Raw genomic sequence first — 27,924 nt, forward strand, 5'->3', positions numbered from 1 at the left:
ACGTTAGAGGGCATATCGGCAAACAGCGATGAGCTCTTACTCTTTAAGGCGGCATTCACCACTGCCTTCTTCGGGGCATTCGGGATCAGCGAGCTAGTAGCCCAAGCCAGGGAGGGCCAGGCAGAACACTGCATGCAGGCAAGCAACATAACACCGAGGGCAAAAGGAGTAGAGATCATGTTGCAACGGTCAAAAACAGACCAAGCAAGGGAACCATAGTCATGTTACAATGCATCCAAGACCAGAGACACTGCGCAGTATGTTGTCTGTTCGCCTTCATGGCTTTGCGGTCATCAGAGGAGGGCCCCCTTTTCAAACACAAAGACAGAACACAGCTGAGGAAGTTTCAATTCACAGCAGTCATGCGCCTCGCGCTCAGCAGGGCTGGCCTGCCCCCGAGAGCTTTCGGGTCCCATTCATTCCTGATAGGGGCTGCTACAACGGCGGCACAACATGGGATGAGCAAGGCAGGAATACAAGCGGTAGGGAGATGGCGGTCACGGGCATACAGAACATACGTGAGGCCATAACTGCTATAACCAGAAGGCACTACAGGGGGATGGGGAACCCCCCGCCCCAAGGCCCGGGGCGAACAAAGGAGTGAAGGGTCATTTTCCATTGCTTTGACAGGGAGAAGACCGCACCTGGTGTGGGTGGTGGGGCACTCATTTATCAGACAGATGGATGCCTGGTGGAAACAAAGGGGCCAAACGCTCAGGGACAGACCAGGGCCCACATGCATTGGGTGTTTCGGCCCGGCAGGCATGAGATGGGAACAGCTGCCGGTCTCAAGGACCTACGGGAGGAATCAGGGCGGCACCCGGACGTACTGATCATACACCTTGAGGGGAACGATTTGGCCAATATCGATTGGAGAACACTCCTCCACGGAATACAAAAAGATCTCACGGAGGCGGCCAGGGCATTTGGACACACAGTAATAATCTGGTCCGAGCTGATCAGCAGAGGGGAATGGCGCGGGGTGGAATCTCACATAGGAGTCGAGAACTCGAGGAAAAAGTTAAACCTCACTGTGAGCAAACTCTGCAGGGCGAATGGCCTGGGATCAATCAGGCAGGGGCTCATCCACACGGGCCGCCCGCAATACTATGCCAGAGATGGGGTGCACCTCTCTGAGGAAGGCATATGAATGTTCTGGAGCAACCTGTGGGGCGCGATGGTGTTGGCTGGCTGCCAAAAAGAAGTCGCGACGTAGTCGGGGGGAGCTGCAGGAAGACGGCAGCCTCCCTGACAGCGTGGCAAAGAACTACGCTGACATCGGTTGGTACGGAGGCACATCAGAGGGCGGTGCACCAGAATAGGTCCACTCACCTTCAGATGCCTCACGTCTGGGTGAGTTGGCCTAAGGACAGCGACTCTGGGATGCTTTGTGGCTGAGTAACCTGGCCTACGAAAGGAAGGGGTAGCAAACGGAGACAGTGCTCGCAGCCCAGCCCCCGTCGGATGGCAGGGCACAACAAGTCAGATAAGGTAGCGAAGTGGCCTAACTCCGGGACAGAAGCTACCCCCTTCCCGCACAAATGAGGTGCAAAAAATTCCAACCTACAAAAGAACCGGCCCAGAAGGGCCAAGAGACAATACCAAGGAAGTGTATAATGACATAACATGCAAAATGCAAAGTATATACATGTTTCCTTGTATCCCTAATAAAGTGCGGCCAACAAATGACCACCGCAAGACAAAAATGTGTAGTTGGCTTTCTTGGGGGCAGAGGGAGTACTAGAAAGGAAATGTGATATTGCATACATGTGGGAGTGGGGCATAGTGCGGGGGTTATTGCAGAGACGACCCCTGAAGGGGGCTCAAGAGCCGGCGCCATAACCCGGCGTCGCGTCTTTAGGCATCCAGTTTGGGGTGAACGCAGGGATCGAAGGACAAAGGGCAGAGGAAGCCCCCAGGTCTCCCCCCTCGCGAGTGGCAGGCCTCCCGAGTGGCACAATCCCCCCCCCCTGGTAAATGACGGTCCGGGCGGGATTCAAACCCTCCAATGGCCAGAGGGCTGTAGCAGGAAGGCGAGCCAGGGGACGCATATAAGTGCTGCTTCCCAGGCATGCTCCTATCTTCAAGTAGCCGGGGAGCAGCACTACGAGAGCAGAGGATCTTGTCCCACCCACCCACACCAAAGGAACAGCAATGTCGCAGGGCTGAGGAAGGGAAGCGAGGTGGCCTTGGTATTGACAATACCAAGGAAGTGTATAATGACATACCATGCAAAATGCAAAGTATATACATGTTTCCTCGTCTCCCTAATAAACTGCGGCCAGCAAATGACCACCACAAGACAAAAATGTGCAGTTGGCTTTCTTGGTGGGAGAGGGAGTACTAGAAAGGAAATGTGATATTGCATACATGTGGGAGTGGGGCAGAGTCCGGGGGTTATTGCAGGTACCAAACAAAAAAGCAATATAACATAGCTTTCTTCCAGGGGCGGCTCGAAAACAAAAACATCCTAAAATAGTGCAGCAAGTAAAGCGAATGGACAGACCAAGTACAGTAACAAATAAATAAGCAACCAGTGAAATGATAAAACACAATCCAAAACTAAGCAAAATTCAACAAAATAATAACCTGGAAAGATGTTTAATCATCGGCAGTAAAAACACACAAACACGAGCGGAAAACAATAATTCTCTGACTTACAAATTCAACAACAAAAATACAAGTGCACTAGTAGAAACAGCCTGTTACATTAGATTTAGGGCTTAAAATAAACAGCGAAACAAAAACAAAAAGATTAACAGCTCGGTTTAAATAAGCACACAGCAACTCCAAACACTGTCAGTAGTGTGAAGGACGAGGGCAGAACAAGGCTGTGTTTTTCTAGGGTTGGCTTTAAAATAGTAAAGTATATTAGATATATGTTTTACTTCCACAGTAATAAACCTAATAAATGCACATAAGTCAATCTTTTAAAAACAACATTAGTTATAGCGCTCAGTATTGAAGACCTGAGAGCCCAATAAGAAAGGTACGGAACTGTTAATAAATTAACCCAAAAGAAGATTACAAAATGGGGGCGTGGCTTGGACGACAAAGGAGATGGTCGTCTAGGTCCGTTAGCTCCGCGAACCCTGAGGAACTAAGGCGATTTTAACCAGCCAAACACGAGGTTTTAACCTCAAAAAAGTAACCAGCGACATAGGAAGACTGGGGCGTCAAGGCGATAAGAGCAGGAGCCTCCGAACCGGATAAAACAAATGAAAACGAACTCAGAAGAGACACTGCCGAGAAGTGAGGAGTGAAGCAGATAGGAAGAGCTGAAGACAAGACAAGTCGGAAAAAGGGCTACACTCACACCAAGCAGCAAGCACAAGCCAGAGAGCCACACGCCGCGAAATATCAAGAAGCCGAAGTGTGAGAGCTCAAGCGGTGGCGGAGAAGACGAGCGGGAGAAAAAAGAGGCGCCGAGGTGCTCGAACGGGGAGTGCGGAAGGCGGAAGAAAGAGAAGCCGTAACTGAAGCCTAAACCACACGGCATATACCCGAGAAGGTACGCCCTGCACACTTACCGCAGAGAGCTCGGTAAAAGAACCGAAACTGAAAGCGCTGGCTGGAGGCAGCCATTACAGGAGGCGGAAGCGGAAAGGCGTGGTCTAAGGGGGAGGAAGCGGAAGCCACAGTGCGGGGAGGTCAGGCGCAGAGAGAGACAGCCCTAAGCGGGCCGCGATCAGAGCCGGAACCTGCAAACTCCCCCCCCCAAGCTACGCGATTCGTAATCGTGAGAAAGGAGGAGAAGCCGCATAAACCCGAGACCGGTGCTGAAATCTGCAAACTGCCCCCCCCCGAGCATCGCGATCACGCGGAGGAAGGGGGGAAGCTGCTTAACCCCTGCTATCAGCGCCGGAGTCTGCAAACTGCGGAATAAGCTGCCAGAGCTGCCACACGCCACAACATTTGGAGCAAAAAAGATCCTAAAAAAGGGAAAAGAGAAGCCGCATAAGACTTCCCAGCACGTAAGGGGCACAAAATACGCACAGCAGCGCCAAACCGCAGCGACTCTTAAACGTCGCAACCAGCAACAAGATACCACGCAAAGCAACGCGCTAAAAGTACGTTTTGGCAAACCCGGCAACGGGGACGATGCAACAGGCGGTTTAAGCCAGCGCATAGGGCGCACAAACGCGCACAGCAACATGCTGGGCCGTGCCAAAAGGCACCAACTTCTAAACGCCGCAATCAGCAACAAGACAACGCGCATAGCAACGCGCTGAGGAAACAATTCAGCAACCCGGTAACGGAGAGGGTGCATCAGGGGATTAGAGCCTGTACTGTGCACACTGCTAACACAGGAACGCGAGAAGGAGGACAACAGCTAAGGAGTAGCCCAGCAAAAGCGAACGAGACAAGGCAAGTGCTGGAGGGAATAAGGATAAAAACAAAGACCAGGCACATCAAAGTGCCAAGCCGTTTCCGCTACAATTTTGTGGCGCAAACCACAGAACAAGCACAAGCCAGACAGCGAGCAGGCACAAAGACAGCAGGCAGATCGTGCAGTCCGGGCAAATCACAGCTACAGAAGATGGCCGAAGGGAAAAACACAAACGACCTGAAAAAACTCAAAAAAGACACTCTGGAGTCTCCGGCAAAGCTCAAAATGGAGACTGCAACACTAGAAACAGTGTTGAAAAGAATCAACGAAGTTAAGGATGTTGCAAGAGAAACTAAAAAGACAATAGACAACATGCAACTAGAACTGGCTGCAATCCGAGCTGACCAGCACAACACAAACACCAGATTGGAAACATTGGGGGGAAGGATAGGTGAGGTCGAAGACGCAACAAGTAAGAACATCAAGGCCACTGAGGAGCATGCAAAGATAGCCAAGGCAATACAGAAGCAGCTGGCGGAGCAGGACGACAGAGTCAGAGGAGGCAACATCAGAATCCTGGGGGTCCCAGAAGGCTTGGAGGACAAGGAGAAATCCTGCGCAGCAATGCTCGAAGACATGCTTCCGAAACTCACTGGCCTGAATTTTGAGAGGCAGTTTGAAGTCAACAAAGCATACAGAGTTCCGGCGGGGAAACCAGCCACAGGTAAGCCCCCGAGAGCAATAATCTGCTCCCCACTAAGAGCGGATCACACCGATGCGATCTTCGCCTTTGCCAGGAAAAACCAAAACCTTACATGGGCGAGCTGCAAGATTGTGCTCACACAAGATTACTCGAAAACCACGGTAGAAGCCAGGCAAGGCTTCCTGGCCATGAGAGAAGCACTGCGGAAAAGGAACCTCAACTACTCCTTCACTGGACCTGCCCGTTTTAAAATCACGGACAATTGGAGATCAATGGTCTTTGAGAACCCAGAGGAACTCAGACGCTACATGAGAGGACCACCGACCGAAGATATGGATGCGAAAGGCCAAAGCGCCCCAAAAAGAAGCGCCTCACCGAGCGATGAAGGAAAATCGGACTGAAACTTTATAGACGGAAATAGACCCTAAGAATCTACCTCAAAATCAAGAACTTTGATCCACCTCAAGACTCCCAGCCTAAAAGCCTAGGAGACCAAGACAAACAGCACTAAACCGACAACTACCTCATAGCTCGAACAAAGACACTCAAAAGGGCCAGGCGACAACAACAAAGCCAACTTTAAAGAAGGAAGGAATGCCAACCCAAATCGCTGATCAAGGAAGGAATACGGAATCAGCAACCAACCTACCTCAGGTGGACGCGGAGCAAAGGAACTTTGTTGTCGCACACCCACTATGCAAGTAAGGGGGAGAGGGGGGCAAGGGAGGGGGAGGGGGGTGCGGGGAACACACACATGGGTTGATACTACTTTCTTCTCTTTTCATATCTTTCTACACCCTTTTTCTATTCCTAGAGAGAGCGTACAGGGAACCAGAACACAGAACTAAGACAAGTAGGCGTAGGCAAAGGAACCAAGTAGACATCCAGCTCAGAAAGAACAGAAAATGACACACAACACACACCACAATCTCACGATGGACATCAAGGTAGTGTCAATGAACGTTAAAGGTCTCAACCACCCAGTTAAAAGGAGGAAGGTCCTAGAACACCTGGCCAAGCTAAAAAGTGCTATCTATGTCCTGCAGGAGACAAGGCTGGAGGAAGAAGACATAGACCGCCTAAAGGCCAGCTGGATAGGTCACGTAATAGGATCACCAGCAAAGAACAAAAAGAACGGGGTCATCACAATACTTAGTAAAAAGTCAAAACTCACACCAGCCAAGTAAAAAAAAGACACAGAGGGCAGATTAGTAATCACCAGCCTGCTCAGTGGGGAGGAACCTATACATGTGGCAAACATTTACGGCCCCAACACCGAGGATAAGGCATTCTGGGAACAAATAGGCAAGGAGCTGGAGGCACTACCATTAGGATAACTCCAAATAGTAGCTGGAGACATGAACCAAGTAATGGACCCAGCCATAGATAGGCACCCACAAAGACAGAGCCAGACTACACAGAGGGGCAACCCACTACGGAACCTTTGCACAACACTAAGGCTAGCAGACCCATGGAGACTACAAAACCCAGATGGAAGAGAGTATACCTTCTACTCAAACCCACACAACTCCTACAGCAGGATTGACTATATACTCATATCAGACACACACACACACACCTTATAGAACACACAGAGATTGGTCCAAGAACGATCTCAGACCACTCTCAGATCCGCCTAACACTAACGGGCAAACACAACGAACGCCCGACACGAAGATGGAGATTCGATGATGACCTTCTCAAAAACACAAACAGCAGTACTGAAATAGAACTAGCCATACAAGACTACCTCAAAAATAACGACAGTCCAGACATAGGAAGAGAGACGCTGTGGGACGCACTGAAAGCCACGGTACGAGGAACCATAGTCAGTATCAAGGGAAGACAGAACAGAGAGAGAGGCAAAAAGATAACTGACCTAGAGAGCGAAATCAAAAAACTAGAATCAGGACACATAGCCAACTTAGGGGACAGGAACACTCACGACCCTAACAAAGAAGAAATACGAATTGAACAAGATCCTTAGCGAGAGGGCGGGGACCTGGATTAACAAATACAAAGCAATAAACTTATGCTCGGCCAACAGAGCAGGTAAAGCACTTGCATCGTATCTCAAAGGCAAACAGAGACAGCACACAATAGCAGCCGTCAGGGACAGCACGAACAATTCACACACGACGAACAAAGGAATACTCGACACCTTCAGGGACTTCTACGCGCAGCTCTACAAAAAAGACGACACGTTAAGCGCAGATGGGGGCAAAGAACTCCTGAAACACATCACAACACCAGAATTGATGAAAGAGCAGAGGGAAAGACTAGACTCAGAAATAACCAGCGAAGAGATAGAAAGAGCTGTCAGAAGTCTAAAAGATAACAAAGCACCAGGGCCAGACGGTTTCACAGCCAAGTTCTACAAACACTACATCACGACACTTCGGACAACGATGACGTCAGTGTTCACAAGCTGTGTACACAAAGGGCGTATGACGCAATCGATGGCGGAAGCCAACATTATAGTGATCCCAAAGGAAGGCAAAGATACACAACACCCGAAAAACTACAGACCGATCATACTCATAAATGTAGATTGCAAAATTTACGCCAAGATCCTAGCTACCAGATTCAACACGTACCTACCCTCCCTCATACACTGCGCACAAGTGGGGTACCTGAAGAACAGGATGTCCCACGACAACACAAGATTACTCTGCCACGTAATCAACCACGTGACCAAAAGTAACAACGCGGCGGTCATGATCGCCCTCGATGCAGAAAAAGCATTTGATAGAGTGCCGTGGCCGTACCTAGACCAATGCATGCAAAAATTTGGCTTAGGCCACAACTACAGGAAGATGGTAATGGCCCTTTACAATGAACCCAAAGCCCGGGTGGTAGTGAACGGAGGCACGTCAGATCTGCTAGACCTAAAACGTGGAACGAGACAGGGCTGCCCGCTATCTCCGGCCCTCTTTCTACTGGCAATAGAACCCTTACTCAACATGGTAAGATCAAACCCAGACATTAGGGGTATACCTGTAGAGGGAGAATCATTCAAATTAGCAGCATACGCGGACGACGTCCTCATTGTAACAGAAGACCCAGAAAGATCTATAAACGCTCTAATGGACACTATAGATCAGTATGCATAGGTGTCTGGATACAAATTCAACAGAGAGAAATCTGAGTGTAAACCACTGAACATCCACACCAACAAGACAGCACTGGGGTCCTCTGGTCTGACCTGGCAGAGGAAAACCATCAAATACCTGGGCCTCCTTTTCGAAAGAGACCAGCGAACCACACTAGACCAGAACGAACAAGCAATCTTAAACAAAATCAAGGAGAAGCTCGAGGGATGGTCACCCAAATTCACTACATGGTGGGGGAGGGTAGAGACTATCAAGATGATGGTCACCCCTATGGTTAACTACATGCTCAACATGCTACCACTAACTAACACATCTGATTTTCACAAAAAATTGGACAAATTACTGAACACATTCCTATGGAGGGGAAAGAAACTCAGAATCAGCCTTCAGAAGCTCAGACTCCCCAAGGCACTAGGAGGTCTTAACATAACAAATTTCAAAACCTTTCACACAGCCTGCATGGCAAAACAAGGCTTGTACTGGCTAACCCCAAAGAGTGACTACACCCCGGCCTGGCTCTCTTTAGAGCGGAGTCTGCTAGGGGGATGGAACCCGTAGCACTGCTCACGGCGACGAAACACCCCGCGATCAAACAAAACGCAATCCTAAGGAACATAAGACTGGCCTTACTAAGAATAGATAAGCTACTAGACACCAACGTCAGACAAACTCAACTAGAGTCCCTCTGGCACAACCCTAGAATAAAGTACAGGAACAACATACTAGACATGCACACATGGTACCGACACGGCATAACAACGGTGGGCCAGCTACAGAACAAAGGGAATCAAACAGCCTTTGACACACTCAAAGAGCAATACAAGTTTGACAGCGCAGAGCTCTATAACTTCCTTAAAATAAGGGTGGCAATAGCCAAAGCAGGCATAAACAAGCTCACCCCATCAATACTACAATACGCCACCAGCCTGAACATAATAGGACACCAAGTAGCGCAGATATACAGAGCCCTGTGCCCCAAAACCTCTAAACTAAATAACAAAATTATAACCCATTGGGAAGCGGTGGCAGGGAGAGAGCTCAGTGAGAAGGATAGAGCTGACCTCTGGTCTTCCACATCGAGAAGAAAGGTGACAACAACTCTAGATCAGACAAAATTCTGCCTGATACACAAGGCCTACTGGACCCCAGCACGCCTAGCCTCCATTGGTATCAGAGAAAACGACTCCTGCTGGAACTGCAATAAGCAGAAGGGAGATCTGGCACACCTCCTCTTCCACTGTACCAAGATCAGGAAATTCTGGGACTCAATAAACACTCTAATCAATGACGTAACAGGCGCCACACTAACACTGGACTTTCACTATCTAGCACTGGGGTACACCGACCCCTCCATAACATCTGAAAATGACAGGGACCTGATTGACCTCCTGCTCACAGCGGCAGTCAAGACGGTGTTGAACAATTGGAAAGACACAGCAAAGGCCACTTTTAAAGCCTGGTTCAACTGGGTCATATTCCTACGAGGAGCCAACACCATAGCAACCAACAGCCTACCGAACTCAGGGAAAAAAAGTGAGATGTGGCTGTCGCTAGACAACTACCTGTCCTCTCATAAGCCACCCTGAACGTCCAGACTAGGCAACACTGCATAAACCACATGCAACACCTACTCTGCGACATAATGTGCCTCCTCTCTCTCTTTACTCTCTATATCTCTACACCTCTCTCTTCTCTTCACGCCACCAGGGGAGCGAAAAGACAATCAGACAGTCTGTAAGGGGTATGGGGGAAGCCTGAAGGATTGACGGATGAGAAGAAGAAGAAGAAGAAGCAAGCATGAAAACATGAACAAACAGACACAAGCCAATCGAGACAATGCTTGCCCCCCCCTCCCCCGGGGCGTCTTTTTCCCTGTCTTTTCTCATCCCCCATGTGTTTCACTCTGCACCATGTGAATATGCTTTTTTTTCAATAAAAAATTACTGAAATAAAAAAATTTAAAAAAATAAAAAAAGAAGATCACAAAATAACAATGTGGACAAATGAAAACTGAGGCTATTCACACCAACCCCTCTAACACTGCTGGTAACAAATTAAAATTAAATAGAACTTTCGCTGTTTTTCACAAGAGGCGCAACAAGAAACAAATGAATTAACATTTAATTAACCCAAAATAACATCACAATGTAACAATGAGAACAAATTACAACTGACGCTGACAACTGACACTAGGCAGGACAATGATTTCTGCTCTTCTAGGAAGTTATATTTTGCTGCTTCCTCCATAGTTGGCCCTGTATGGGCAGTGGTGCGCCCCTATGTTCTGATCAGTCACTCATCTAGCCTGGACTCATTCTTCTTTTTTTTTTTTGTCTCCTTTTTTTTCCAGAGTTTTATATAGCGCAAACTTGACCCGAACCGAATCGGGTATCAGAGCGCCTTACATAGCACCAGTTATATTCATTTTTGTGAGGTACGGGGAGATTAAGTGATTTGCCCAGGATCACAGGATGTTTGGCATCGTTACCGAGACTCAAACCCAGATAAGGGGGATGGCAGAGCGGTGCGTAATGTGCTCACAGACTTATATAATGCCAGCCATACAGACATACTTTGCAAATGTGTACTTTTTTTACATGTGAATGGTGCGATTGTGGGCAAATTGCCTCTTCTCCCTATACCACAGATTGTAAATGGGGGAAGTAAGAATGTCTAACGAAAAAACGAAACTGTACAGATGTCATTAATAGTATAAAACATAACTGTGGAGACGGGGGGACTAGTAATTCTACAATTGCATTGTTCTAGAGTTGGCCCTGCTTGTCTCCACCCTTCGTTTTGAAATCTGTTTCCCCATAATAAAGAAGGTAGATGAATGAAAGTAATGGCCATTTCATCCGCAAGTAAAAAACAGTTAGTCAGGCCGGTGGCGGTATTACTTTAAAAGTGAAGACACTGTACTGAGCAGTAAACTAAATAATTAAAATCAATTAGCACACCGACCCCGGTGTCGTCCAGCATGCAATGCCGCCCCCGCTATTAACAAGGAGCGTGCAGGGCTCGACTCAAAGTAATGAAAATATAGTTTATCATCATGCCAGAAGTGCTTTAATGAAAATCACTTACTGCGTACTTGATGTGGTAGGCGTCTCAGCCCTGTGGGCTGGGGAGAGGGCGGTGCGGTGGGAGTTGCGGGCGGGTTTGTTCCCTCTTCAGCTCTCACCTCGGTAGTACAATTACCGCTAGTAACGCACGCACCGCGGGCAGGTGGGGGCAGAATGACGCCCTTCTCCCTGCAATTTCAGCGCAAGGGCTGGACAAACATTCCCAGGGCCATCATTGGTAGCGCTTTCGCGAGCTACAAGATTGACGGCCCTGGGAGGGGACCCATGGCCACAAACGAGGCACGTCGTGTGGCGCACCACCACCACTATGCTAGGTGGTGGTGCGTGCACACTGCAGGCAGCCTTTACAAGTTATTGCACTTGCACGTCACACGGGGGCCGCACAGCAGAGTGGCGGCCTGTTGTGGTGGCCTTTATAATTTATTTGGGGCACTCCTCCGTAATGACTGACAGTAGGAGTGCCCCAAATAAATGATAAAGGCCACCACAACAGGCCACCCCCAAAATAGTGCCACCTGGGGCGGACCGCCACCCTCGCGCCCCCCTAGCTACGCCACTGCTTCTGCATACAAACAATAATTCATCTTCATTGAAAGAATTTAGCCTTTCCAATCCTACATTTCCTGCTTTCATTTCTTCCAATCCTACTCTTAATTTGAATATGTCCAATAGTTTTGGCTGTGATTTTGGCTTTTCTATTTCTCGGGTCCACCTTTCGAATTCGTCTGGGCTCACTACAGTTGCACTTCTTGTTCCTGTAGATGTCTCGATCTGTACTTCCTTTGAACATCGGGGAGTAATTTTGCTGATCGATTCACCCACTGGTTCTCGTATTGGTAAATCCATCAAGAAAATTACGGACTCACAATCACTTGCTTGGTCTTCAACTATTAAGGTTTCTTTCCTAGACTGTACTATAGGTGTAGTCAGAACTGGAGTTTTAGGACTAGTTTGCTTATCTCCATATAAGGAAACTATGGGACCTATAGTTACTGGTACTGTAGGGCTTCAGGTCTCATATTTGATTGGGTGATTTTCTGCATTAACTCAATACGCTGTCTGTTTAATGCTTCTACCTCTCTTTCCTGTAATACTTTTTCCAATGAGGTTTCATGTATAATCTGCGGAACCAAATGTGGTTGTAGAAACGGAGCACTAGGGATAGCTCTATTGGTTTCTTCTTGATAAGGTGGCAGGTTTTTCATTAATAAATCATCTAAATAATCATCATCCGAATCACCACCACTAGTCATTACATGTTTTGTTTTCTCAGTATTTTTACTTCCAGTCGGTTCTTCTGTGGTAAAAACAGGATATAATCCTTCCACTAGCATAGACTGTCTCCATTGTTTCATTTGTTTATCTTGAGTATCTTTGTTGAAATCTGGGATAAAATCTGCTAAAACGTCTGTCACCTTGAGATCTATCTTGCTCAAAAGCCTCTGTTTCCCACTCTTCTAGGGCTTCATATTGCGTTAATCTTAGTCTGGGGTCTAATTCATTCATGCGAGTTCGCAAATTGTGCCGTATTCTACCATTAAATGTACCATGTTCTGGAAATGCTAATATGCCATCATCTTTAGTATATTCTATCCAATTCTCTAACCACACACAAGTGTCATAGCCTCTTTCTACCATCATGTATGATGCGGGCGTTTTTGGTGGTGGAATAATAATTCCTTCTCTCGTTTTTACTGTCTTATTTTTTTTAAGTAATTCTAGATTTTCTGCATAAATGACATTTTCCTCTTTTCTCCGTACATGTTATATGGTCTTCCTCTAATACTTTGTTAACGGGCAAAACCTAAATATCTTCGATCTGGGCAATTTCCTACGATTGCTGGATCTAAATGCCACATATACCACTATGTGATTTTCTACAGAATTCTAATTAATTCAACTAATTTTGGTTTGTTTACTTAGCAGAGATATTTCTCAAATACCAGCGCGTCTCTTATTTTTAATGACCAATGAGGTTTTGACTAACAAGCAGCATTAACCAATGATTGCGCTGCTTTTCTGTGACGCGTGTCTTACTCTCTGCACTCACCCCTCCTTTATAATTTTCTCACGGCTACACACCCGCTGCTTCAAACAATCCCTCTCTATGACGTCAGTGCAGCACCCGCGACTGACTTCCGACAATTTTACTTTCTTTCAAAATTCAATTACACATTTCATTAATCATTTCATTAATCAACAACATGAAAACATTTGCTACTGTGCCTGATTGACTAATTCAATAGAAAAGATGATTTCTTTCACATTGAGTAAACCCAGTTCCGTCTACTCTTCATGCACTGCGAGTAAAACAATCTTCCGCTTACTCTTCACTTAAGCAAAAAGAACCTATTACTCCTTCAGTATTACCCTTTCTAGGTGATATGAGACCAAAGTTTCACCAGCGAACTTCTTTGCTACCAGTCACTCTCACTTTTATACTAGAAAAATAATCCCTAACTAGTGCTTCAAGTTTTACCTAACTTTCCACACCTATTCCTTCAAGGCAAGTAACCTCACTGCAATGTGGCTTCCATTTACCAACCGCTATTCAATATCCCGGGATTTCCAAACAACAAATAACAATACAAAACAGGTTTTGGTTAGTACATGAAATCAATAAAATCAATAATCAATAATCAACTAACTACCTAACTTTAACTAAACCCTAACCATAGTTCTGCTACCAGAAAAGTATATTGATGGCGTGTGGGACCACTAGCTCAATTTACCATACTAACCTGGGCCCATAAACATTCACGCTTTGAACTATTAGTCCTGCTTTATATTACTACTGACAGCCTAACAGTACTTTGAGTCCTTTTAGGACTTATACCTGTAAACCATGACTTACCGTCACTTATTCTATAAGTCCTAGGGATCGAAAAAGGGAGTTAGAATATTGAGTAGTTAGTCTAATAATTTACCTTTCCTGTAATAACCACGGACAAAGGAGATGTTTTAAACACTTTATCTATGCAAGTTTCGGTGAGTCTCTTTCCAAATTACAGTGACCATAAATTTCATAAGTAAAAATATGATTAATAAGATATAAAGTTTGCAAGAAATCACAGTAACACCTTTAGACATTGGTACCTGGGAAGGGTGAGAAAGGGAAATAGCACAAGGACATACCACATGAATTATATTTACCTAGAATGGTGTAAGGACCAATCCTGGCCACGGGCTGGGGCAAAGACAAGGCTCCCGACTAATCAGGTACCCATGGGACAGGACAGGTGCAGATCAGGACAAGGGAACTCGGCTAAGTGTAACGCCAGCTTCACACCCCTCTCTAGCCAAATTTGGTACCCCGACTGGGTAATCAATAATCTCCCTCAACAACACCTCGATTCTTCTGACAGAGTGCTCCGCCAGCACCGCTGCTCTCGATCTCCTATAGCATGCTTTGGGTCAGTGACAGGTCAGCTACTCGGACAAGTCGAACAATTTCTCTAACTAAGCCTACCTTAGTTATACTATTTCCAGGGCAATGTATCACCCCTAAATGTTGCAAATCCATGTGTTCCCCTTCAGTGATTGGTCAGAGAGACGACGAGAGGTCATCACACCATACTAAGATGAGATCATATCAATGCAATATAGTTGATAAAATTTTCCGCCCACAAATTATTTTCCCATATCTTTATTCCGCCCACCAATATTATTTCATTTTTAATACAAAGTTAATACAGTTGCAACTCTTCTTCCTTTCCTAGGTTAGGGTTGAAGTTTTCCCAGGCGCATTGGTGGAAAGACAGTCACCGGCATCAGTTCAATGCCACTGCTCAAGGTCTCTCAAAGTTCGGTACACATGTGCAGTTCAGATTTCAATATGGTTGGGGTTGAAGTTTTACCAGGCGCATTGGCGGAAAGACAGTCACCGGCATCAGTACAAGCAGCAGCATATGCGTAAGTATGAGTAAGCATGAAGCAGCCATCTTACACAACCCAGTATTAGAGTACTCATTTGAAAAACACTAACTAAAGTAAACACAAGCACATAAAATGTGCACAAATTACTGATGCTATTTAACACCCACAAAAGAAAAGTATGGGAGGGTATAGGCGTGAGAAATGCAGAAAACTGCAAACGATGGCTAGACAAGTAATAACAAACCCCTTGAGTCTTCAATGGCTTAATAAAAGCTGTTGCTCACTTTTTTTTTTTTTATGTTCAGAAAGATTTTATTAATTTTTAAGGCAAAAGGAAAAAGCATAAATACAATACAAAAAAGAGGAAGGAAGTTACAAGCGTAAGTGGTCAAATAACCAATATGAAGCGTAATCAATCATAATATGTAAAATTAACATATAATAATACAAAAGAATCGCAATTAAGGAGGAAGGGTAAGGATGGAGGGAGGAAGAGGGGAAGGGAATAACATGTCATAGGAACGTGAATTCATAAACTACAGAGTTACAGTTAAAATGCAATAAAAGCAGAGAATGGTCATCTTTGCTGACATTGTTGCAATGGTCAGTCATTGTAATTGGAGTGGCTGTGGGGACATACATTGGTTAGTCTGAAAGTTCAGTGTGTATGGGCTTGTTTTTGGTTGTTTGTGGGCCTGTGGGAACGGTTTTTGCTATTGAGTTCCCCAATGTTACCGCAAACACTGCCTCAAGCAAACAAAAATGTGTGCGTTCCCACTTACCTTGCAAAACACATATGTAGCGTGTCTTTACATGCTCAAAACAGCCCCAATTTGCAAATGTGGGTCACTTTTGTAGATTTCTGATTTGTTAAGTCGGGCCACTTTTATTTGGGTGCCCGGGCCAATTTTGTTTTCAAGTCCGACCCTCCCTCAAAATATTCATGTAATAATAATAATGCTAATAACAAGAAGAAGGAAAAAAATGTTGAACAATAGTTGTTATTATCACTCTGTTGTTTTTTTGTTTATGATAATGAAGAACAACACGTTCTTCTTAGGCACTTTACGGTTTGTGTTCGGCACTTACTAGCACGTTGTACCTTGCTGTTGTCATTTGTATATCACACTGTTAACAAAAATCATGGTCTTGTAAAGCTCTCAAAAGTCCAACGGTGACCTTTCCAAATGGTTCTCAGACCCATCACAAACACCAGTCTGATTCTTGTGATAATATCTTATGTGTATAGAATATTAGAATGATTCATCTTTGAGGTTCTGCTAATGCAGCAAAGTTAAGTACTTCGACTCCAAGTGAACCTGCAGTTCATAAAAAGAAGCCCATTTGAGTATTCCTGGTATTTATTCTCTGTCGTCGTTTTCTTTGTCTATAAGGCTGTAAGCCCTCTGTGGTAGACTTGCATTCTTCAAGCCCAACAAAGAGTACGCAAATTGTGTTTGCCGGTCCCTGGGGAACAAATAATTGCGTCATTAGGTGGTTGCTGAGGGTTTTCATTCAGCAGAGCCCTTATAACTGTCAGGGAGACGTCACTATTAAGCGCAATTAGAATTAAACTAGGGTCTCGTGCGCAGTGACCCCAGACAAGGCTGACCCAGGACCACCCACAGATGCTTTATTGCTTTGGTCAGAATGACTCAGCAAGCTTCCAAACGGCTTTATGGTGACTCGTATTTAGAACACGTCCTCGAGCAGTGGCTGCAGAGAGGAGACTCTTGACCATATGACCTTTGGCTTAAAGTGGCAAGAAAATAAAGCACGTGGCAGACAAAAGCTTCAGAGGATGACGCCTAATGCCGAGGGGGCTCGTAAAACCACCATCTTGTTTAAATGGTCCAGGTACCGAGAGATGCCAGTCTCAGGACAAAGATGCCAATGCATCAGAAAATTCCATTGGATTTCAGTTGCGTGTAAGAAGGGGGGACCCAGGGAGAGCCAGGCGCGAGCCGGTCTCTCCCTGGGCAGGTTCGCGCGAGGAACATCACAGGTGGGGGCTGATTAGCAGAGGGATTAAAAGGGGAAGTCAGGCGGGCGGTTAGGAACTGCGTGGGCGGGAGGAGTGAAGGGAGGTTGTTTTGCGGCGCGTATTTGTCGTACCTTGGTTTTTCTCTGGCCACATGGAGGACGTGGAGGAGGTCAGGAGGGCCGTGCAGTTAATCTGCGATGCCGGGCGCGAGGACCTGCTGCGGCCGGGTGTCCCAGCGGAGGCGTGGGTCGGACTGGCCCGCCCACCTCGCAAGGCTTCAGAGGGCGTTTCCAGGGCTGTGGAGGCTTGTTTATCCCCGGGCCCGGAGGAGGAGGAAGACGGCGAGGCGGCCATGCCTGCGGACGGGCACAGGCTCGTTTTGCCGGTCGCTGCAGTGGAGCCCCCGCCGGGTGACCCGGGCGCCCCCCAGCAGGTATGTGAATTCCAGTTATTTAGCGCTGGTTCCCGCGGGGCGCCCGGGGGGAGGCGGGGGCGTTCTGCGGGCCGTCAAGCTCCGCGTTCAGGCGGCTTGGCCTCGGGGAAGACGGGGAGGCCGCAGGCGGGCCCTAAACCGAAGCGGGGGCGGAGCCTGGACTTCCTTGGGCACACGCCGACCCCTCCCCCTGCCGGTATGCCTGTAGACCCTGCCATTACGGTGCCCCATTCACCGGGGGGGGTTTCCCCACTCCTGTGGCTTAATGGCCAATGTTTCATGCTCTCTCCTGCCATGCCGGGGCCTGGCCCTGCCCCCCCCCGCGATGTTGGCCCCCCGCACACGGGTGACGCCGGTGCTGGGCCACCCACTGCTGCGTTGCCGGCTCAACCCCCTCCTGTGGTCCCCACTCCTGCCCCTGCTGTGGTTTCAATGGGCACTGTCCCTAGATTGCTGCCCCCCCCGGCCACTGAGGCTGTGGCAGCCGGTGTACCTGGCCCTCGGGCTGCCATCCCCACGCCCCCGGCTCCTGGTGAGAGGGGTTTGTCCAACAAGGGGGCGCCCCCGTACCCGGGGCAAGCCTTGTTCCCGGTCCCCAGGGGGCGGCCAGGTGGCCACATGGGGGGTCATTCGACTGGGTTGGGAGGTGTCCATGGTCTTGCGTCGGTGGGCCGTCCCTTGGGGGGAAATTGCGGTTCAGCTTTCAGGGAACATGTTGTCGCGCACCCTTCATCGTCTGGCTTGAGCGGCCGCAGTTTTCAATCTGCGCCTTCGGCTGGGCGGCTGTTGGCAGTTTCTACGGGCCTGGGAACTGTCCCCACGGCTGTTTCCAGTGGTGGGCTTTCAGGGGGGTTATCTGGAGCGGATAACTCTTCTACAGTTTTCTGTCCACAAAGCTTTCAGGACATTGATTGGCAGTTTTATGATGGGGGTATTGGTGATGGGGCTATGCCCAGTGGAAGTAATCAAGTTGAATTTTCTGATGAAGCTTTCGGTGGGAGTTTTCATGATGATGAGTTGGAAGAGGGGGAATTGAGAGACAAAGATGTTGGGCTTTTGGCAGCACGGGCCCAGGGGGGTGGGTTGGGGCAACCCACTGTTTCTCGTGTTTTGCAGGAGTCTCGAGCGGACCATGCAGGTGTACGAGGGGCAGTGTGGTCTGGACCTTCTCAGAGGGATCGTGGGGCTGTCGCACAGCAGCCGGAGCAGTTACCGAGAGGTAAGGATGGGTGGTGGTCCGTGTGGCAACCTAGGGAGAGTCTCCCTGTTAAGAGTACAAGATCTATTGGTACGGGGGATGGGGTTGTGATTGAGCGAGTCGCTCTGGCACCGAGGCTTGAGCGGCCTGTACTTTCGAATGTTTCTAATGTGCAAGTTGCAAATGCTGTTTCTACAGCGGGGGTGGGCGGGGTGGATGCCACACGTGTCACGGAGGATAGTATCCTACCGAAAAAGTTGCCTTATTCTGGGGTGGGAATGCCTTTGGGGTCTCATTTATCTGAAAAAACGAAGAATTTGATATGGTCTGGGGCATTTGTGGATGTTTTTCGGCTTCTCCATAGGGATGTTCAGGCAAAAGAAGGGTCAAAGGAGGAGGAATTAGAATTGGCTCGGAGGCCTCGTGTTCCGAAGTCCATAGAGAACTGGACTTCGGCCTTTCTTATTTATGCCAGCGTTTATTGTCAACGTCATCCTGAGAAAGCAATAGACATGTTTAAATATGCTGATGTTATACGCAAGGCTCACAGTTATTTTGGCGGCTTTGCTTGGTTGTCCTATGATGACGAATTCAGGGCGCGCATGAGCGCTTTCCCTGAGCGTTCGTGGGGTGAGGTGGATTCTGAGTTATGGTTGCAATGGATGGCATCGGCAAACCCCCCTGCTACGACACACACAGCTAGCGGGCAGCCCGTGTATTATCGGCCCTTTTCAGCTCGCCCCGCTCAGTCTGGGGCGGGGGTTTGGGGCAGGGGTCAGTCAGCCGTTTCTGGCACATGCTGGCATTTTAACAGGGGTTCCTGTAACAGACCGGCTTGCAGGTACAAACACGAGTGTTCGCAGTGTGGAGGGAAGCATGCCCTCACCCAGTGTTTTCCCGGCCAGCGAGTGGGTGAGCAGGGACGAGGTTCAGGGGGTAGGGGGCAGCAACAACAGTCTGTTTACAAGGGCCCCTACTCCTATTAGGCAGGAGGTTCTCGATCTCTGGCTGGTGGACTATCCAGATTTTGAGGCCGCTAAGATTTTGTCTTGGGGTTTCAAAATTGGGTTCAGGATTGGGTATCAGGGACCCAGGGTGGGCAGGTGGTCGGACAATTTGAAGTCTGCGAAGGAGAGTCCCCATGTGGTGCGGAAGAAACTGGATGCTGAGCTTGCGGCTGGTAGGATTGCTGGTCCTTTTGTGAATTGTCCTCTGCCTGACTTGATTGTATCGCCCCTGGGTGTGGTGCCTAAGAAGGCGGAAGGGGAGTTTCGTCTTATCCATCACCTGTCCTGGCCCGAGGGTTCATCAATTAATGACTTTATTGATCCAGCTGACTCAACCGTCAATTATGCTTCGGTGGACGATGCCTTACGGCTCGTGCGCACGGCTGGTGTTGGGGCTTTGCTGGCAAAGAGCGACATTCAGTCGGCTTTCCGGCTATTGCCCATTCACCCTTGGGATTTCAGTCTGTTGGGAATGCATTTTGACGGTAGTTTCTACGTGGATAGGGTGTTGCCCATGGGCTGTTCAGTGTCATGCTCCCTTTTTGAAACTTTCAGTACCTTCCTGCAGTGGCGGTTCACTTTTGTTAGTGGCCACGTATTGGTCTGTCATTACCTTGATGATTTTCTTTTCATTGGGGAAGGTCGATCTGGGCAGTGTCAGTCGGCTTTGAACATCTTTCAGGCTCTAGCGGAGGAATTGGAGGTTCCATTGGCGCCGGACAAGACAGAGGGTCCCTGTACGTCCCTGACTTTCTTGGGGATCGAAATTGATACTCTGTCTATGGTGGCGAAATTGCCTGTGGCTAAAGTGAAGGAAATGTCCGCTTTCATACATCTGGTGTTGGGGGAGCGGAAAGTTGTTTTGAAAACTGTTCAGAAGTTGTTGGGTTACCTCAATTTTGCTTGCCGGGTTGTTCGGGCGGGCAGGACATTCTGCAGACGTCTCGGATTGTCCATGTCCGGAGCACGCCTTCCCCATCATAGGGTGCGCATTCCCACCGCTGTGCGTGCCGATTTGACTGTCTGGCTCCGTTTCCTACAAGAGTTTAATGGCGTGTCCTTGTTTTTTGCGGATGAGGACATGGTATGGCAAGTACAGTTGTTCACTGATGCGTCAGGGGCTCATGGCTTCGGCATCTTTTGGGAAGGTCGATGGTGCGCGGCCGGCTGGCCGGCGCACTGGAAGGATCAGGGTCGCAGCATAGCGTTTCTGGAGCTTTTCCCGCTGCTGGTTGCTCTGCACCTATGGGGGGATGAGTTTCAGAATCGCTCAGTCTTGTTTCACGTAGACAATTTGGCAGTCGTGCACCTTGTCAATCACCAAAAGGCTCGTGATTTGCGGGTTTTGCGGCTCCTGCGTGCATTCATGCTGCGGTGTCTGCAATTAAACATTGTCTTTAAAGCACGGCATGTTCCTGGTACTTCTAATTGCATCGCTGATTCTTTGTCTCGCTTTCAGTGGTCCGAGTTCCGCAAGTTAGCTCCTGGGGCGGACCTGGAACCAACAGCGATCCCACAGTACGTATGGGACCTGGGGGATTGAGGGTTCACCACTTGGTAGAAAATTCAGTGGCTGAATCCACCAGGCGGGGCTATGGGAAAGCCTGGAATGAGTTTCTGCAGTTTGGTAAGGATTCGATGGGGCCGATTGGTGCGGGTTGGTCTGATGAACACTGTGTCTTGCAGTTTGTTTTACATCTGGCGGACAAAGGCTTATCGCCCACTACCATTTCTGGCAAATTGGCTGGGGTTTCTTTTTATGGGCAGCTTTGGTGGGGGAGGGACCCGGTTGGGGGGGTGTTGGTGCGTAAAGTTTTGAAAGGTTTGGCCAGGCTCCGGGCTGGTGGTCAGCAGCTCAGGCAGCCAGTGACTTTTGAGTTGCTCCAGTTGATGTTGCCGGACTTGGAGGTGTGTTGTTATGATGCTTTGGAGTGTGCCAAATTTCGTTTGTGTTTTATTTGGTTGTTCTTTGGGGCATTTCGGGCATCAGAGTTGTTGGGGTTGCGGGGCAGGGTAGGTATGACCAGCAATGAGGTGGTGTTGGAAAGTGACAGAGTGCGGCTGTGGCTGCGGGCATCTAAAACCGACCAGATGGGGAGGGGTAAGTGGGTGTTCCTTGGTAGGAGTGGTGTCTCTGCATGTTGCCCGGTGGGGGAATGGGAAATGTTTGTGTCCTCTTCGCAGTTTCTTCAGGGGTCCATATTTTGTCATGCGGATGGTAGTCCCATAGTTGCATCTCAATTGTTGGCTGTTTTACGCAAGGTTTTGTTGCGCTTGGGGAAGGATCCTGTTCAATTTGGTACTCACTCTTTCCGAATTGGTGCGGCGACGGAGGCCGCTCGGTTGGGGTGGGACTGGTCCCAGATCCGACGAATTGGTCGTTGGCGTTCTAAGTGCTGTGAAAAGTATGTGAGGAAATAAGGCATTTTGGCTTGTCTAACATTTCTTTCTCTCCTAGGTCCCTGGCCATCAGTCGCCGGATGCAAACGAAGGGTGTGGATACTGGGGCACTCTTTTGTTAAAAGGGCAGCTTTAGCCGCTGCCAGTCAGCTCTGTGGGAGATCACTTGGTCTGAACAGTATGACACACGAAGTATCCTGGCATGGAACAGGGGGAATGCGCTGGGGTGGGCTTTTTCCCGCCTTGGCTGCTCTGGTTTCGCAGTGTTTGGGGGGCCCTCCGGATCTCCTGGTGCTACACTTGGGAGAGAATGACTTGGTTTCTCTATCTGGGTTGACCTTGTTAAAATTAATGAAGCAGGACCTGGAAATCATCAGAACCACATGGGTGAGCACCATGCTTATATGGACTGAGTTTGTGCCTCGTGTGCAATGGCGTGGGGCAAGGAACCACTCTGTCCTGGAAAAGGCTAGAAGGAAAGTGAACAGGACAATGCGCCCCTTTTGTCAACATTGGGGTATCTACAGTTTGGACCATTATCATTTAAAAGTATCTGAACATCATTTATTTTGTGAGGACGGTGTGCATCTCTCAGCTTTGGGCCTCTCTTTTTACCTCCTTGAACTCAGGGACTTGATTAGCAAGGTTCTTCAGGTACAGTTGTGGTGTGCTCCTTCCTTTCCTTTAGGTGGGGCAGGAAAACGCTAAAGGTTTTCCTGGGTGGCGGGTTTTTGTTAGTGGGGGTGGGCAGCCTGGAGCGGGTTGGCCATCCTGAAGGGTAGCATTGGGTAGGCTAGGGGTAGTAGGCAGGAGTTTGTTCGGGGTTTTGGGATTTTGGTTTCGTAGGCTCACTGTAGAGTTGAATTATGTAAATAATAAATAAATAATGAATGTGTTTATGATATTTATGATGCACCTGTCCTAAAATAAAAGTGGCCTTTCTTGCTCCTAAAAAAAGGTGTAGACAATGTTTTCTTGCGCGAGGGGGGACCCAGGGAGAGCCAGGCGCGAGCCGGTCTCTCCCTGGGCAGGTTCGCGCGAGGAACATCACAGGTGGGGGCTGATTAGCAGAGGGATTAAAAGGGGAAGTCAGGCGGGCGGTTAGGAACTGCGTGGGCGGGAGGAGTGAAGGGAGGTTGTTTTGCCCCACCCACCCACCCTCCCTCTCTCTTTTTCTTTATTTATTTCTGGGTTTTTTATTTTGCGGTGCTCTAGGCACTGTTTAGTTTAGGTAGGTTTGCCACTGTTAGGATGGGTGCCTTTGTCTGTTGTAGGCGGGTTTTTGTTAGTGGGGGTGGGCAGCCTGGAGCGGGTTGGCCATCCTGAAGGGTAGCATTGGGTAGGCTAGGGGTAGTAGGCAGGAGTTTGTTCGGGGTTTTGGGATTTTGGTTTCGTAGGCTCACTGTAGAGTTGAATTATGTAAATAATAAATAAATAATGAATGTGTTTATGATATTTATGATGCACCTGTCCTAAAATAAAAGTGGCCTTTCTTGCTCCTAAAAGAAGGTGTAGACAATGTTTTCTTGCGCGAACAGATTTGTCATTAAAGGACGTGAATATTTTTTCGGCTGTAAATCCCTTTTAAGCTCCAGATAGTTCCCTGTCAGAATGTTACTGGAAGAAAAGGAGGGCTGGTGGCCCTTTAAATTAGGCCTTTGTTTTCGGCACAGCATGGGCAGCGGCTGCTGCTTCGAACCGATATCAGAAAACTGCCGGTGCTGTTGAATGTGTCCAGTATCTGCTAGACCGGATGGAAACCTCATATGTATCACCTAGATACCAAAGCAATAGAGGAAAACAAAGGCACACAGCTTGTTATCACTTTACAAGTACGTAAACGAAACTATGATTCGGAGTCAGGACTTTGACTTGGTTCCACCACTGTATGTAAGAAACATGAATGCACTGTAGGAATGTCCGATTTTCTGTTGAGTGTAATTCATTACAGAAATAACAATTTAAATAAAACTAATTTATTTTATATTTAATTCTATGATAGCGCTGCTGACACCAATTTAGGATGTCAAAGAGCTTTACATCACACCAGACAATAAAGCATACAAGTGTGTAAATGAATGTACTGGGTATGTGAGAGACGGCAATGAAGGTTATACGGTGTAGGAGTCACATAACATGCAGGCCTTACATGTTAAGAGTGCATGGTCAGGAGAAGCACAAGGTATGTATACAAAAACACAATGCAGAGGTTGGGGTTGTCTGTACCAATAAAACTTTCTAACTAGCCAAAGGAACTATTCGCAGCAACCTTAGAATACCAACAGATTGAGAAAAAAAGGATCTAAACCCATGCCTTGCAGTTTGCATGCAGCTCCTTGAAGCCTGCCCATAAAGAAAGGGAAATTAAGTTCAGAGGATGTAAGTTTGGGGAAAGAGTTCTGCAAATAACACATAGCTCTCACAAAAAATGAACTTCGTCTATATTGACAAACATTTTTCACAGAAATTCCCATCCTGAAAATACAGTAAAGTTACTCAGAAAAATGGTACTCGTAAGTGAGTGTGCTTCCACTGTGGCAAAGGGACACCCCCAAATTTCATGGATGTGTGGAGGAAGTGGTTTGTCCATCTGGGTTTTTGAAATGTTTTTTGATTCCTAAATGTTTCATTTTTAGTCAAAATTTACATCTAATATTTACAAAAATATATCAGATATTTAGTCAGTAACATTCTAGTCATGCTATTACTTAATATAATTAAGTATTAAACAATTGATAATCAATACCAAACACAAATGTCCACAAACCACCTTGACTCCAGACAAAAAGATTCCCCGATCTGTAATGAGCATCAAGACTCAGAAAGGGCTATAGAACAATATATTTGGTAGAAATCTGCTGTACACAGTCTTGTAAAATACGTAACATGACTGCTACGCTTCCTTGTGCAGTTTTTTGACCCTTGTACAATCCACAGAAGTAAGTATAAAGAACGAGTACACGTGGAAATCCAAGATTTCCATAGATTTCCATGATTACTTCGGAGTCCTGTGAAAGTTGAAAAGCTATGCAAACTGCATGGCGGAACATATGGTGCATAGCTTATTTTGCAGTGTGCAAATGTTAATAGATCTGACCGAGAGTCTTTTATTTTTTATTTTTTTTATGCATCATTGGACGTTTGTTGTTTTGTGCAAAAGTGCTGTGACCCGCCAGTTCCAAGGGCATTGCTCCTTTTGGGGTGGGTGGACTGGTTGTATTTGTTCTCTCCGCAATAGAAGAAACAAGCTATAACATTCCGAAAATGGGTGTTTTTATTGGTGTTCAATGGTGTCTATTGCTTTCAGTTGGCAGTTTATTTTAAACAGCAGAACTTGTGTTTAGTGGGTACACTGGAAAATACTAGCTCAAGCAGCAGCCTAATGACAACTAATCAACTTGAAATTCTAGCAAAGCCAATAGAGCGGATTTTTAGACCACAGCTGCATATTGGTCCCTTGTGTGACACCTTGCACATGTCCGTGCTTTTCGGCCGGAAGTACTTGGCTTATCGAGATTTTTGAGCTCATAATTAACATGCTAAAACACATCTACAAGTTTGAGTATGGAATGTGCTTTTTGCTTAAAAAGGCAGGACTTGCTGTGTGTCAAACATTACATGTGTCACATTGGCAGCTGTGCAAATTTCCCCTTTCTGATGGTCACATTTGGTACATACATGTAATAGAAAGATGTGTGTGATTTTGAAAACTAATGCCATTTTAGAATTAGACAAATAAAAGGCCTTCCGGATAGAATAGAGAAATATTATTTTGGACTGACACACAGCGATGAACATCTGTTTTGTTTAATAGTAAATGCACTCCTGCCCTCTAATAGGGATTTCGCCACGTTGTTGTTGTTGGGAATGAAATGAAGCATCTAACTCAGAAATGATAAATTCTCCGTTTATCACCAGATTCAATTTCTCATAGATTGGCAAAGTCAACAAACAAAGGCAAAGCCAATAGAGCTGGTCTTGTCATCTTTTTGTTATTTTTCTCCAATGTATGCAGTATGCCAAAAAACTTAATAAACAAAGACAAAAAAATAAAAATACAGGAGTAGGCTAGAAACACAAGTCCCTGCACTGAAGTACATTCCTTTTCAGGTGGCTGTACACTTGTGATGAGGCAAAAAAAACAATACTCTCAGGGCAACAAAGCCAATGAATTAAATGGCCTCATCCATGCTGTTGTGGGAGGAAACACAATTTGAATGAAAGTAAACAGAATACTAGAGAATGGTAGCTGACTGAAAGATCTCTGTATGTATATTTGTATGCATTTTGATAAAAATTAAAAAAAATGAGCGGCTGGCGGGTCGGTTAAAGAAGTTTCTAGGCCAGACCTAAAAAAGTAGCTGAGCTAGAGGACCCACTAAGCTGTTAAATTCAGTCAGGTTTTCTGATTAACCTACAACTATGAAATTATGTCCTGCTGAAACTGGTTCAACAAAAACAGACTCTGGCCTCGAGGCCAGAATGTGAAGGTATCTGAACAAGGAAAGTGCTGCTGTTCCTTACTTATCATACACATTCTCCAACATTACAAATGATTTGTGGTTCTCCAGCAAACCTGACAGTATTTTACTAGACGACTCTTCAATGAGATCAGTGCTAAATAGAAGTGTTTCAAGAAGTCTGAAATCCTCAGACAATCACCATCTGTTAACATTTGAGCAGCACATTTGTCTGGGGGTGGTGCCTTTTACTTTTGGAAAGATAGACTATAAATGCTCTTGTTTAAAGCCACCAAACACAGCTGTGCAAAAACACTGATTCCCAGTTAAGGAAGCTGGCATGTTTAGTGATGGAGTACACCAGCTGATGAGTAACCTTTTTAGGTCGAAGCCTACCAGACAGTGCTGTTGTCTGGTGTGCTAAACACATTTTAGGGAAATTCAGAAACCTCTCTCGGAATGTATTCCGTACTTACCATACCATTGGCTTTTTGGTTTTTATCTCACGTTTTCTGGCTTGCTATTTGCTGGCTTTATTTGTTTTTAGCTTCCATGTTCATTTCGTCCATCCGAAGGAGCAAAGCCTTTTCGCCCTACCTCTCCTTGTATTCTTTCACCAGTGCTACTTTCTGTAAACAGGCCTGTACATCTTGTTCTCATTTTGTCACATTTGCTGTCCATTCAAAGACATAGGTCAAATGTCATGCTCTGTCTTCCAAGGGAGCTTGTTTTTTTTTTTTTACTTTTCTTTGAAATCAAAGAGAGGGGATTTATGTGACAATCTAGCTGGCTACTGGGGGTAGAGGAAAGGGTTTTTCTAGCACACAACAACATTTAGATGAACTGTGGAAGTATTTCAGAAAAAATCAGAATTAGCAAAGCACAAATGAAGCACATTTTTTGTTAATTCTGCAGTGTGTTGAAAACAAATACTTTAATATGGTTTTAAAAATCAATACGCTAGGCGATGCCGTTTCGACACATTATCGTTTGTGCACTGTATAGTTTTATTCAAAGAAAAGGGGAGGTGCACTCAATAATCGGCCAGCAGAGCCAGTTCAGTCCATACATCTTCTTTATTCAAAATGAATGTAGAAATAACTTGAAGCACAGCCAACGCGTTTTATTTCTGTGTGCCAAATGAACTTCATCAGGGCTTGACAAAATAATAGGTTGGTTTTTGTAGCTACCAGTTTTATTTGTTGATATACTCTGGATGAAAAGGTCCCAAAGTAGTTGAAATAATATTAAAATCCAGATTTCAATTCTTAATTTAATGCATATATATGTGCATGATTATTTGCAAAAGTTGAGATATGATCATATGTCCCGGA

The 27,924-nt window shown here is 46.7% G+C and overlaps 1 protein-coding gene across 1 annotated transcript; it reads left to right on the top strand.

Moving 5' to 3' along the window:
* Nucleotides 1-18,473: 18,473 nt before the first annotated feature.
* LOC147708038 (uncharacterized) lies at nt 18,474-22,838 on the top strand. Its single transcript, XM_086925287.1, has 2 exons — nt 18,474-18,744; nt 22,189-22,838. The coding sequence occupies exons 1-2, from the start codon at nt 18,474-18,476 to the stop codon at nt 22,836-22,838; spliced, it is 921 nt and encodes a 306-aa protein (XP_086781413.1).
* The last annotated feature ends 5,086 nt before the right edge of the window (nt 22,839-27,924 follow it).

The sequence above is a fragment of the Lissotriton vulgaris genome, chromosome 6, assembly GCF_964263255.1.
Source record: "Lissotriton vulgaris chromosome 6, aLisVul1.2, whole genome shotgun sequence".
In the NCBI taxonomy this organism is placed as follows: Eukaryota; Metazoa; Chordata; class Amphibia; order Caudata; family Salamandridae; genus Lissotriton; species Lissotriton vulgaris.

What these genes read in the sequence shown, in the direction of transcription:
- LOC147708038 (XM_086925287.1), top strand. Translation starts at nt 18,474, where the DNA reads ATGCCCAGTGGAAGTAATCAAGTTGAATTTTCTGATGAAGCTTTCGGT. An exon ending in GCCGGAGCAGTTACCGAGAG is followed by an intron (nt 18,745 to 22,188) that starts GTAAGGATGGGT and finishes TTTCTCTCCTAG; the next exon opens with GTCCCTGGCCATCAGTCGCC.